The sequence below is a fragment of the Eschrichtius robustus genome, chromosome 5, assembly GCF_028021215.1.
Source record: "Eschrichtius robustus isolate mEscRob2 chromosome 5, mEscRob2.pri, whole genome shotgun sequence".
NCBI classification, from domain to species: domain Eukaryota; kingdom Metazoa; phylum Chordata; class Mammalia; order Artiodactyla; family Eschrichtiidae; genus Eschrichtius; species Eschrichtius robustus.
In genome coordinates this window covers 44,291,720-44,305,353 of record NC_090828.1, presented here as the reverse complement: position 1 = coordinate 44,305,353, position 13,634 = coordinate 44,291,720, and the positions used below count along the sequence as shown (strand labels likewise).

The following is a 13,634-nucleotide window of genomic DNA, read 5'->3' as shown; positions in this document are numbered from 1 at the left end:
CTGCTTCGTATTTGCAGTTAATACCAGCTAGATGCCTCAGGGCATTTCGTTTCCTTGATCCAGTGTTGGAAAAAGAGGACACTGTTTATAAGAATGATTTTAATATAAAAATACAGTTGAGCAAGATTAGGAAAATACCACTGATTGTCAAATTGGTTTATTTCTTTTACCTTCTAGTTTTCATCCACTTGGATTTAGAACACAAGAAAAGCATTAAGGTTGGGAAAATTAACAGAAAATGGAAAACAACCAAGAAAAAGAAATCCCCTGGGTTGTGTTTTTTTTTTTTTTTAGAAGAATTAATTCCCTCTACAATTTTTTTTTTAAATTAATTAATTAATTTATTTTTATGGCTGTGTTGGGTCTTCGTTTCTGTGCGAGGGCTTTCTCTAGTTGTGGCAAGCGGGGGCCACTCTTCATCGCGGTGTGCGGGCCTCTCACTGTCGCGGCCTCTCTTGATGCGGAGCACAGGCTCCAGACGCGCAGGCTCAGTAGCTGTGGCTCACGGGCCTAGTCGCTCCGCGGCATGTGGGATCTTCCCAGAGCAGGGCTCGAACCCGTGTCCCCTGCATTGGCAAGCAGACTCTCAACCACTACGCCACCAGGGAAGCCCCTGGGTTGTGTTTTTGTAAAGAGAAGTAGCCACCGTTTGCTTCCAAACCAGCCCGTCCAGTTCAGAATGAGAGAGATCGTAACCTTATGCTTGGATTCACCATTTTAGGCCTTTATTTTGTTTTTACTCATAATTTTGGTGGTGGTGATTGTGAGGGTGAAAGCTAGAGGCTGATATATATTTATCAATTTTGTAAGCATGTGATATCATGGATTTTTTTTTTTAAATAATGAACTTGTATCAATTGAACTGATAGGAAAAAGTGTTTGATTTCCAAATAGTTATTATTCATCGTTGGATGATAGTTTTCAATGACCTTGAGAGTCTCTTTGTGAAACTGCTTGGTGTCTTGGGTATCGCAAGCAAGGCCACATATTCACGTGTTCTAATTTTTAGCCGTTCTTCCCCCATCATAGTGAAGTGGCTACAATCCCAGGCATATTTACCCTACAGCCACCTGGAAGGAAGCCAGCAATGTCATTACAGATGGCAGTATGCCCAGACTATCTTAAAAAAGCATCATCTCTGCTACTAATTAAGTTTCAGGAAGGGTGATGTTTGCTTTTATATTAACAAGCATTTTGAAAAGGCCGAGAGCAGATATGTTAGAAGCAGTTTTCTTATTCCTAAGAGTTCATGGTTAAATTTAATTGTCCTTTAGCTTCCCCACTTCTGAGTTTGGAACACTGTCTGCTGGATGATGGATGTTTGGGGCAGGGGGAAAGCTAGGTGATATTTGCATGTTTTGTATCTCTACCAGAGCCTCAACTTATTTTCCTTTGCTTTTTTTAGGGTTCTGTACATTGGCCTGGCCTGCAATACGGCTCGCTATATTTATATTTCCTACCTGGAAAATGCCTGGACTGTTCTCCCCATGGAAGTTCTTCAAGGCAAGTTAACAGTTGGAATTAGAATTATTTTTCTACTTGAGTTATGACTACATGAAAGTTCAGTGGCCTTCAGCATCTGACTCTACAAAGGAAGGGCAGAGGCACTGTTTTATATGAGTTTGAAGTGGTTGTGAAGGAACAGGTTACGTCAGGGGGCTGGTTCTTCATTTCCTCTGAGCATTCTGTGTTTGTTGAACCAAACAAAGCTGGATTATTTCCCACACCCTTGTGATTAAACAAAGAAAGAGGAACTCTGCAATAAACTCTCATGTACAATTGTTAGGTGTACACATCCAAAGGTGGTTTTAAATATAAAAGGATTTATATTTTAAAGATTTTGGTATTTTTATAGGTTAACTATACTTACTGCAAAAAAAAAAAAAGGTTATCATAACTATTTTATTTCTTCAGTTACTTTGATCACATCTAGTGATTTGTAACTAAAGCTTTATAGTCAGGCTGTTGTTTTCCCATGCACCTTTATAATCTTTGCTCAAATATCCTGACCTGAGTTCTTCTCTTTGCTTCACTGGACCCTTCAACATGTAACTTTGAAAAACATTTCTTGCCATGTGGCTTAAGAGCAGTGAGAGCATTGATTTCTATTCATTAGCTCATATAATCCAGACTGTATCCTGAGAAGTTCTATTAGCAGCTTGGCTAAACCATTTGGTGATTGGCATTATGATTAAAATAAAGGTTCAGGATAACATCATTGGAGTTGAGGTCTTCCGGGGCTGCCCAGGCTCCTAAATCATTAATTGTACCAAACAGTCTATGACTATATACAATTTTATTAGCTTTATAGATTGCCATTATTATTTTCCCTAACCCTGAGGATGCAAATGCCGTACAATCAACGTAATTCTTTATCATAATATCTAAGATGAAAGACTCACAATTATATATCTAAACAAAATGTATAAAATGCAAAAGCTCATTCACCAAATCCCATCGTGGCAATGAAAAAAAAAACCTATCCTAATGAAAGGAGACATAATTTATAGTCACATTAAAATTAAAAAATTCAAATATGTACACACTTTAAGGGTGCTTTTCTCAGGTCTGATGCAGTGGTATAAATGATGAAAAGAGATTTTGTTTATAAATATATAGAAAATGGAAATTTGGTCTTACAATAAGAAATTATTGTTTGTAATAATTAGAACTCTTGAATAGTCTTGAGGTGGGGCATACATCTCAGTATTGTGTCATGTAAGAAAAACAAAGCACAAAATATGAACTGCAGGATAGAAATGTGCAACAACAAGGTATAAGCAATACAGCCTTAGGGGTTCCCACCTCTAATTCTGACTCTATTCTATGAGGCAGGGTGCTCGCCTGACTTAACTGCTTTATATATTGGTATGACACCACGTGCAGACTCTTACTTAAAAAAAACAACAAAAAACAAAATAACTGGTATACCTGTTATAATAATACATGAATAATACATGCATATACCTTTTTCTCTCCTTTTAATTTAATATGAATTAGATAAAAAAGGATGGTTTGCCTTAGTGACTTAAGAAAATAGAGCAGGGACTTCCCTGGTGGTCCAGTGGCTAAGACTCTGCACTTCCCAGTGCAAGGGGCCTGGGTTCGATCCCTGGTCAGGGAACTAGATCCCACATGCCACAACTGAAGATCCTGTGTGCCGCAACTAAGACCCGGTGCAGCCAAATAAATAAATAAATAAATATATATATATATATATTAAAAAAAAGAAAAGAGAGCAAAAGAGAGAAGCTTTTTTAAAACAGTGGTTAAAGAAGACATTTATAACAAGAGAAGAATTTTATAGGAGGGAAAAAACAAATGCTGTTGCGAATCGAAAACGTCTTTTTTTCCTGTTAATTTATTAAAGATACGTTAAATAGCCGCCAAGAGTCACGCAGCATGCTGAGTGCTGGGAATATAATTAAAAAACAATATATTAACTTAGACCTCAAGGTCTCACTGTCTGTTCTGGAAGCCAGATGTGTAAATACATAATTGCTACCCAGTGTGTTAGATGGATTAGATGGAATCAGAAAAATGTGCCAGGTAACAGAGAAGGAGCTCCATGGAGGGAATGATTAGCTTTGTGAAGCAGAGAGTGGGAGGATGATATTATTTATTTATTTATTTAAATTTTATTTATTTATTTATTTATTTATTGGCTGCGTTGGGTCTTCGTTTCTGTGCGAGGGCTTTCTCTAGTTGCGGCAAGTGGGGGCCACTCTTCATCGCGGTGCACGGGCCTTTCACTTTCACGGCCTCTCCTGTTGCAGAGCACAGGCTCCAGACGCGCAGGCTCAGTACTTGTGGCTCACGGGCCCAGTTGCTCCGCGGCATGTGGGATCTTCCCAGACCAGGGCTCGAACCCATGTCCCCTGCATTAGCAGGCAGATTCTCAACCACTGCGCCACCAGGGAAGCCCTGGGAGGATGATATTATTAAAAGATTCCCCAAGGAAATCACAGATAAGCTGGATTTTGAAAGGTGATGAGGACCCCACCCGGTGGCCTAAAGAGAAGCAGATATTTTGGCACAGAGAAGAGCCACGTGCCAAAGCACAGCCGTGGAGAGCGGAATGGCATCTCAGGAAACCTGAGTGGGAGGCTTTGGCTGGGGCTCGATGGGTTTGTCATCCTAAGCTGCTGACCCAGTACATATTTGTATAATATGTATTTATGTGCACCTTAGGGCAGTTATCCCTGCTTCCCATGGCAGGCTACAGTTTATACCTCTGTGTTTCATTTTATTTCCCCCGTGCCAGTAGAAACCTAGTTACTGATCTGAAGCTAGTAAAAAGGGGCAATCTGTAAATATGGGGAGTCTCCGCATCTAACACAGGGCTCTGTGACCAGTTCCGCAGAGCTCTTTGCGTCTAAAACTGGAGGAGACGGTTTCATTCCCTGGCAGAAGTGAGTGCTGAGTGTTTTGGCTGTACAACAAAAAATCCCTTGCCTTTGTTTGACCCATGCCCACCCTACGGAAAACAGTGGATTATCTATGTGGAATAAATCCTGTTTCATAGGAACACACTTCTGACTGAACAGGTTTGTTTTTCCAGTCTGAATTCTTCCAAATTTACAAGGCTCATCCAAATGACTTTAAAGTCCCTGTGCTTAAGGCAGCTCTACTTAGGATGCAATAAAACAAGAAATGATGACAAAACATGGAATGATTTAATTACAGGACAAGCCCACTATCATGATAGATGCCCCTTAATCCCTTGACTGGAACTGCTACCTGATGATTTCCAAAGACCCAGCCTTAGGAGGGGGAGGGTGGGGAAGCAGGACACGGGCTCTCATCACTGATGGTCGTGACACTGAACAGTCAGCACTTCCACTCTTTGATTCTGGACCCAGCGCCACACAGAGGGTCTTCTTAAAAAATAGAGGTGGGGGCTTCCCTGGTGGCGCAGTGGTTGAGAATCTGCCTGCTAATGCAGGGGACACGGGTTTGAGCCCTGGTCTGGGAAGATCCCACATGCCGTGGAACAGCTGGGCCCGTGAGCCACAAGTACTGAGCCTGCGCATCTGGAGCCTGTGCTCCGCAACAAGAGAGGCCGCGATAGTGAGAGGCCCGCGCATCGCGATGAAGAGTGGACCCCGCTTGCCGCAACTAGAGAAAGCCCTCGCACAGAAACGAAGACCCAACACAGCCAAAAATAAAAATAATAAATAAATTTAAAAAAAAAATAGAGGTGAGGTCTAGCTCTTCAACCTTTCACCCCGTGCCTCATCCCCAAAACACCATGAGAACTAGTACCACCTAGTGGAGCAACGGAAGGGGAGGAGACAGGGATGTGCTTTATTCCATGTCTCTGGCTACTCATCTCTTCCTCTTTGGGGTTACCTGTAACTGATGGAGGAAGATTCCTTGTTATCCTTCATTCCCTGAAGCTCTTGGTCGTCATCTCAGCATTTGTCTCCTCAGGCTATGTTGGTAATAATTAGCAGATGGGATGGGGATAAAGCAAATTTCCTCCTCTCTAGACCCCTAGGAAGGAGGCTATGTGGGTATCTATTTTGGGGTCAAGGTAAGACTGTTGGAGATTATGAGGATTTTTCTTTCCTATGATCTTTCTCACATTTAGTAGCCAGTGCCTCTTGCAGCCTTTTAGCCGTTCACTTGTCTTTTGCAGCAAACATGTCATACAGTAGGCAATGGGTGCCACCATGTAAAGAAGCAGAAGATGTATTTCCTACTCATAAGGAGCCTGTAATTTACTTTTAAAAAGAGACAGTGGTTCTAAGGGCCTAAAAGCATTGCTGGGTACAGTGGAGGGATTAGGATAGTTTATATTTATTTATAAGATCTCATTTTAAGAACCCACGTGTTTTTCTCCTTTACTTCTGCACGAGAAGCATTTAAACATATTCTTGATTGTGATCTGGAGTATACACTTCTGATAAAAATCAAAGTCAAATTTGTTATGCTCATTTTTATGCCGGTGTCTGTTGTGAATCCTTGCAAGACTTTGAGATGAATGTGATTCAAATTATTTTTGCTATTAAAATGTATTTAAGGAGAGTAAGGCCAGACCAGGGCTGCTGTAACTAAAGAGGTCCTTTTGTGGTACTCAAATTAATGGCTCAAGCACTGAAGGGTGAAAATGAGGTCTGTGTCGGGTCCTTCTCTGCAGGTTGCTTGATCGGTAGGATCCGGGTTAAGATTATGATGAAAGATAGTTTTTTAATGTCGCCAGTAGGAAAGCTTGAACTGACATTTATGGAGCTTTACTCTCCTATTTAGTATGCCTGCTCAGCCGGGTGAGAATCATGTTTTCCTTCCTCTCATGTTCTGGAAGAACATGGAGAAATTATGAAAGCATTACAATGTAGCCCTTATCTGACAGTGGAAATTCTGGCCCTGATTCCAGGCTGTTATCATCCATATGGGAAATTTTCTGTCTGACTTAACCCTTAAAACACAAGTAGCTTGTCGCATGAATATATAAGATATACAAAATGCTCTAAGTTTAGTATTTCAGTGAATAAATTGGCATACGGATGGCATTGATGTTACTGCTAAAGTTAATTTTTTTTTTTTTTTTGGCTGTGTTGGGTTTTCGTTTCTGTGCGAGGGCTTTCTCTAGTTGCGGCAAGCGGGGGCCACTCTTCATCGCGATGCGCGGGCCTCTCACTATCGTGGCCTCTCTTGTTGCGGAGCACAGGCTCCAGACGAGCAGGCTCAGTAGTTGTGGCTCACGGGCCTAGTTGCTCCGCGGCATGTGGGATCTTCCCAGACCAGGGCTCAAACCCGTGTCCCCTGCATTAGCAGGCAGATTCTAAACCACTGCGCCACCAGGGAAGCCCTAAAGTTAATTTTTAATCAGAATAGTCATAAATTGTAATAGAGCAGTTTTCTTCTTTATCATTCCCATGCTTTACAGTTACTAAAAGTTCTTATACAGTCTCTTACAAATAGACATTATTTTGTCCCTTCAGAATTCATTTTAAATATCTTCTGCTGCAACAATCCTTTTCTGGCAAACTGCATCTGACACTTAGCTCTTCCTTTTCTGAATTGTTCTCAGAGTTATGGACTGTGTTACACAGTTTAGCACTTAATTGTTACCCAATTATTTTATTTAACAAATACTAGTTTTACTTCCTGACTTAGTTTTAACCCTTAAGTGCAAAGACCACGCCTTACAGTTTTTGAATTCTCCAAAGAAGCATGCACACAGGAAGATATACTGTAAATGCTTGTTGTTTGATTTCACAGTCCGCTGCAAAATGTACTATAGTTGATATTTTCTAATTATTAAAGCTTTTGAATAATAGAGGACGTTCTACCTCAGAAGCTTATAAATATGTGAAGGAAAGCTGAAAACTAAATTTAAAAGTTGAATCTTTAATATGTTAGCTTTTTCCCTAGATACCATCCTGCCATCCATTGCACATTTGTAAAAACAGCAGTGTGTTTTAATCATTTACTTATGTCCCCACCTCATTCTACAAATTATTTGAGACAGCTTACCAAAATATGCAGTAAGCTGGAAACCATAAAGTGCTCAGGCTTGAATTAGGCTATCTTGTGTTCCAGCTCCCCTACCTATAAGCTCTGTGTCCTTTAGGCAAGCTGCTTAGTCACTTTAAGCCTCTTAGACTTTTGTGCTACAGAATAGGCTAATATGAGTATTAAATAAACTATTCTATGCAAAGTATATAGCATATTACCGGGCACATAGTTAGCCTTCAATAAATGTTAAATAACATGCAATAAAAGTAAAATAAAAAGTTATAATAAAAATCAGGACCAGGGGAAATGTAACTTAGAAGATTCTACCCTAAGAGGTTACATTGCAATTATGCATGAAAGCCCAGCCATAAATGACTAGTCAGTGTACAGTGGTTTTTTTTGTTGTTTTGTTTTTTTAAATTTATTTTTGGTTGCATTGGGTCTTTGCTGCTGTGCGCAGGCTTTCTCTAGTTGTGGCGAGCGGGGGCTACTCTCCATTGCAGCGCGCGGGCTTCTCATTGCGGTGGCTTCTCTTGTTGTAAAGCACGGGCTCTAGGTGCGTGAGCTTCAGTAGTTGTGGCACATGGGCTCAGTAGTTGTGGCTTGTGGGCTCTAGAGCGCAGGCTCAGTAGTTGTGGCACACGGGCTTACCTGCTCCATGGCATGTGGGATCTTCCCAGACCAGGGCTCGAACCCGTGTCCCCTGCATTGGCAGGGGGGTTCTTAACCACTGCGCCACCAGGGAAGCCCAGTGTACAGTGTTTTTAAAGTTATCTTTGGGGAAGTGAAATTTTTGCTGGCTTTGCTGTAAAAGCAGGTCTCATGTGTGGCTTGCTATGAGGAGACATTGGGCATATAGTATATAGTGTTGTTAAGTCTTGCCCTTAAACACAGGCAGTTTGGGGTGGCAGTCTCCTAAGACCTGTTTTAAGGTATGCCAAGGGTATAATGCCAGCATGTAAAATTCACGAAGGCCCCCAAAACATTGTTGTATTAGTTATAGACTTTTTTTTTTAAAGCAACTTACATGTCTTTCTTTTTTTAACTTGCAAAGTGAAGCTTATAGAAACTTCATTTCTTCTTTCCATTTTTACTCATGCATGGGAGTTGGAAGTTTTCTCCATTGTTACCCAGGGTACCTTTTATCCAGAAGTGCTTTCTTCCTCATATCCCAGCCCGCAGGCCACTGCCTGCTCAGTTTCATTTCAGCTCTCTTTTGCTCAGCTGCTGTTATGTGTCAAGCCCTGTGCCAGGTCCTGGTATGTTTGTTCTCCTCAAGGAGCTCAGTCTGCTCCTCCTTCAGGTAAATCCTGCCCCCTTCCACCCACCAGCCTATAAGCTCTGTGGTGGTTAAACACATGTTCTGTATATTGTCACAGTCTCGGTGCAGAGCAAGGGCTCCGGCACGTGGTCTGGGTGCTCAGTAAGGACTGTTGAGTGAATGAATGCAGGAGATTCTTGCAGTGCTGCACATGGGTGGGCGTGGGAGTGCTGATTGTTGCGTGTCACATATAAAGTCTCTTTCATGCGACACAAGAAGGTTCATGAAGCTTCTGCTAGGTCCACTGCTCTTTGTGGGGTCCTCTACTCTTTTTGGAAGGTCCATTGCTGTTGGTGGCCCTGACTTTGGCAGAGATACTGGCTTGTTGTTCACCTGCTACTTCCTTTTCTTCATGGGCACACACTGGACTCCACTTCCTAGCCTTCCTTGCAGTTAGGTATGAGCGTATGACTGATTCTGTCCAGTGGAGTGTAAGCAGGAATGATGTGTCACTTCTAAACCCAGCCCATAAAATTTTCCATGTGCCATCCTCTCCTCCGTCCTCTGTTGGATATCAGTGCCCAGGGTAACCATGTGAGGAAGAAGACAGAGTCTCTGCAGCCTGGGTCCCTGAATGACTATGTAAAGCAGAGCTGCTACTCTTCCTGTCCCTGGACCATTGGACTTTATATGGGCAAGAAAAGAAAACATCTAATGGGTGAAACCACTAAGATTCTGAGGTTTCTCTCTTACAACAGGAGCATTACCTTAACCAATACTGACTCCTTTTATTGCCTGCCCAGTGGAGGGTTTGTTTTTGCTTTGGTTTGGTTTTTGTTTTCTTGCGTTGTTTTTTGAAGAGTAGTCTCTTACTGGTTTTTACCAGGTTGATCTTTCAGAAACTTTTTTTAATCTCAGCATTTGAGAGGTACACTGAGCTAATTGAAATGTATGCTTTGTTCCATCAATGGAAAAGGTTTGTCACAACTGATTTAGTGTGCCACTGCTAAAGGGATATGTATGTTTTGTTCAGTAAGCACAAGTCAGTGGCAGAGCAAGAAAAACAAAACAAAACAATACTAGTTCCCTGATACCGCATCAGTTCTCACCCCTCCCAGCCATTATGATGTGATTTCCCCAAGCCAAGCAGCACTGTACAAAAAGCAGCTGTCTTCTTGGGGAGAAAGGATTTTTTCTTGTTCATATCAATACATGCCAGGTATTGCAATAGAGCATTCTTGTGGGCCAAGACTGGACAATCTTGAAATTCGTGTTGCAGAATCAGGTAAGAATGTTGAATATTATAAGGTAAAGAGTTATTTGGGGCATATAAAAAACTTGATATTATGTGTGATGTGAACTCTTTTAGGAGGGAGGGGAAGAAAGTAGTAAGAATGTACATTTTAAAAAAATTGACAGATTATTGGGCATGTTTGATGTTATCAAGAAAACCTTTCAAATTAGATGATTACATTTATTATATAGAATACTTTTAACAGTGGTTATGGGGACGTATAGTATAGTACTTAAGCACTGAAGTTCCGAGCTTAGACACCTTGGGTTCAAATCCTGTTCCACTACCCTGTTGTCTGTGTCACTCTGAACAAGGCACTTTAATCTCTCTGTGCCTTTTTGGAAAATGAAGAAAAAAATGGTACCTATTACTAGGAAGAATAAAGGAGATAATCTATGTAAAATACGTAGCACAGCTCCTGGTAGAGTAAGCTGCTATAATAATGTTATTAATGAGAGAAATTAAATGTTAATCATAATTATTTCTAATGGTTCTAGGTTATTCAAATGTAGTGTATTCACAAACAGTTAAGGTCTTGGCAGTAGGTGGTGTGAAAATATCTCTGAGTTTCTGTTAGCCTTGAAGGTAATCCCGAGGGACCCCAGTAAAGGTAAGAAAGGACTGAGAAGCGAAGTTTCCATGACCTATGTGGTCTTTGAGCGTTATTTGTTGTCAGTTAACATATGGTGTTGAATTGCCACTCAAACATATTTATTAAGCACCTGTTATGTGAGTTGGTGTTGAGTTGCCACTCAAAATTATCAGTAGTTTTGTAACAAGTAGCCAAGGAAGAGTTAATAACATATTGCAAGGAGAGTCAGTTCATGTGCCTTTGTTACTACTGTCAGTCACAGAGGTAACATCCTTTTATTCTTACTGTTTGATCCACCAACTTAGTTACCTCATACTAAAAGGTTTAAAAAGGTATAGCTCTAGGGTAAACACATTTACCAGTGACACAATACATTTGCTTATTTATTTCATCATGTAGAGAATAATCATCTACTCCTTTTTCACAGTTCTCTAATAAAAGGGAAAGAAGTAGAAACATTTTCTTTTTTCTGCTTATGATATCTTTTACCCTCTAAATTTTAAAGGAAAGTTGTTTTATACTTAAAATACAATTTTACAAATACGGAAAATGATGGAATTTTTTTTTTTTAGATTTCTAGATTGCTTTATTATAGAGGACCAGAACACAAGTGTAGTAAAAAGATTGGCAAGAGTTTCAGATTATTAATATGATTACTAGGTTGCATATTCAAGTTTAAGAACAAGAACCAAAACTCCACAGTTGTCATTTGTATACAAGGTATTGTTATCAACCCAATCCCCTCTTGTGGATTTACATTCGCTAGTTCTTTTCTAGGAAGTAATATGGATTCTTCTATTTACATGATATTTTGCAATAAAGGTATTTCAGAGAAACCAATTTTAATTCTACATCTACCCTGGAAAATGTTGGAACATACAAGCCAAATGGCTTTCATTCTTCTGCTTTTAGTACCAGAGAAAAAATTTTTTACTGAATGCTTTCCTATTTTTCCCTTCAGTTAATGCCCTGAGTTGCTTTAAAGAATGTAGTTTCCAGTGATCTAATCAGTCCCAAAAAAGCAACGAGGAAACTCTGGAATTCTAACTACAGAGAATCTTTTATAACTGCCACTTAATACCAGCCAACAAATTTTAACAATAGTTTAAAAGTATCCTAATTTAAGTCATCCTGCTGGAAAATGCTTTAATTATCTTAGAAGACTCAAAGGTTTAGAAAACCCATAGAATTAAAAAAAAAAAAAAGAAACCCTATTATTGGAAGATTTTGTGTGTGTCCAAGCCTTCACATTTAAGAGAATAACTGCTAGAATTATATTTGATCTAGAATTATAGCAAAAATATATTTGTTACTGTTTTGGTCACATAAATACATAGACCCATCTTTGCCTACTTGTAAATCCTGTAATTGATTGCTCAAACATAGACATAACAATAGACTTGGTATCACCATTAGAGTTAATTGACAACCATTTGATGTGGTTTCAGGTCTTTGATGATTCACCTTTAAGAAATAATTTCCAAAATCTATGCTGGATGTTACTATTGAATCTAATTAATGTTGAATAAACTTCATTTTATTTCTCATAATATTTTTGAGTTTCTTCCTTAGTGTTAATGAAAAGCTATGCATATCTGAAAAGAAATGGAGTTAGCGGCATCTTTAATAATCTATTCCTTAAAATATATAATATTTTAATTGTGTACTACTGTGTCAGCATTTTACAGTTAAGACTCTCTCCAGGCATTATTCAATTCTGAGAAGGCTGGCATTATCTAAAGTACTGCAGTTGTTTAGTCAGATAAAGCAAATACTTCATTTGAATTCTGTGGAAATTAATTAAGTGTGCATACTGCCTCTTCCATCTTTCTAGTTAAAAAACAGCCTACTTGAAATTATTACTGAAACATATAAGAAAAATTATTTTGATATTTCTCAGTTTACTATAGGGCATATAATCTAATGTACCCAGTGAAAATAGTGTTTATTCTATTATGGATCTACTTAAGTAAAATCATCCTGGTAATTTGATTATATGTCCGACATTGTGAATTTTACCTTGTTAGGTGCTGGATATTTTTGTATTCCTACAAATACTCTTGAGCTTTGTTCTGGGACACAACTAGATTACTTGGAACTAGTGTGATCCTTTTGAGTCTTGCTTTTAAACATTACTTAGATGGTACCAGAGCAGTGTTTAAACTAGGGCTAACTCTTTCATAATACTAACACAAGACCCTTTTGAGTACTCTACCAATCCCAGGAATCATGAGTTTTTCCAGTTTGGCTGGTGGAAACAGGTATTATTCCCAGCCCTGTATGGGTTCTGAGGAATGCTTTCTGTAATGCTTTTGGGTGGTTCTTTCCCTGGCTTTGGATAGTTTCTATACACGCTCTTGCTAATCAGTACTCTGCTGAATACTTGAGGGAAACCATCTGCAGATCTCTGGAGTTTCTGTGAAACTCTCTCCTTTCTGATACTCTGACCTGGAGCTCCAGCTGCCTTGGTCTCCCCAGACTGTCAGCTCCATCTCCTCAACTCACCAGTTCCCCCTCTGTGCCCTGCAGCTTTCAAACTCTGACCAGGCAGTAAGCTGGGGCTCCTCATTGTTTCCCGTCTCTCTGAGATCACTGTCCTTGTTGGTGATGGCCAGTGTCTTGGGAACTATTGTTTCATATATTTTGTCCAGCTGTTTGTTGTTTCAAGAAGGAAGTAAATCCAGTCCCTGTTATTCCATTTTGGCCAGAAGCAGACTAATGTCAGATTAAATCTTAAATGAATATTAATCTTTCAGTTTAATTTTCCAAAACATAGGTTAAGAATTTCTGATGATATTATCTCCAAATGAGATTATTTTTCAGGAAGCAAGTCCAAGACTTAATCTAGGCAGAACCAGATGATCTCTTAATTCTTTCCAGCTATCTATAAAACCTGTTGTGACAATATCTCCCTATTACATTTATTTTCCTTATTAGTTTTTTGGCTGCGTTGGGTCTGAGTTGTGGCATACGGGATCTTTGTTGAGGCATGTGGGATCTTTTTCGTTATGGCATGCAGTCTG

The 13,634-nt window shown here is 39.7% G+C and overlaps 1 protein-coding gene across 2 annotated transcripts in view; it reads left to right on the top strand.

Moving 5' to 3' along the window:
• The window catches only part of MFSD6 (major facilitator superfamily domain containing 6), a 73,399-nt gene that overhangs the window by 51,746 nt on the left and 8,019 nt on the right, over positions 1 to 13,634 (top strand). For both annotated transcript variants that reach the window (XM_068544773.1, XM_068544775.1), the window contains exon 3: positions 1,406 to 1,503. In XM_068544773.1, the coding sequence (XP_068400874.1) occupies positions 1,406 to 1,503 (98 nt within the window). The remainder of the gene's footprint in view (positions 1 to 1,405; positions 1,504 to 13,634) is intronic.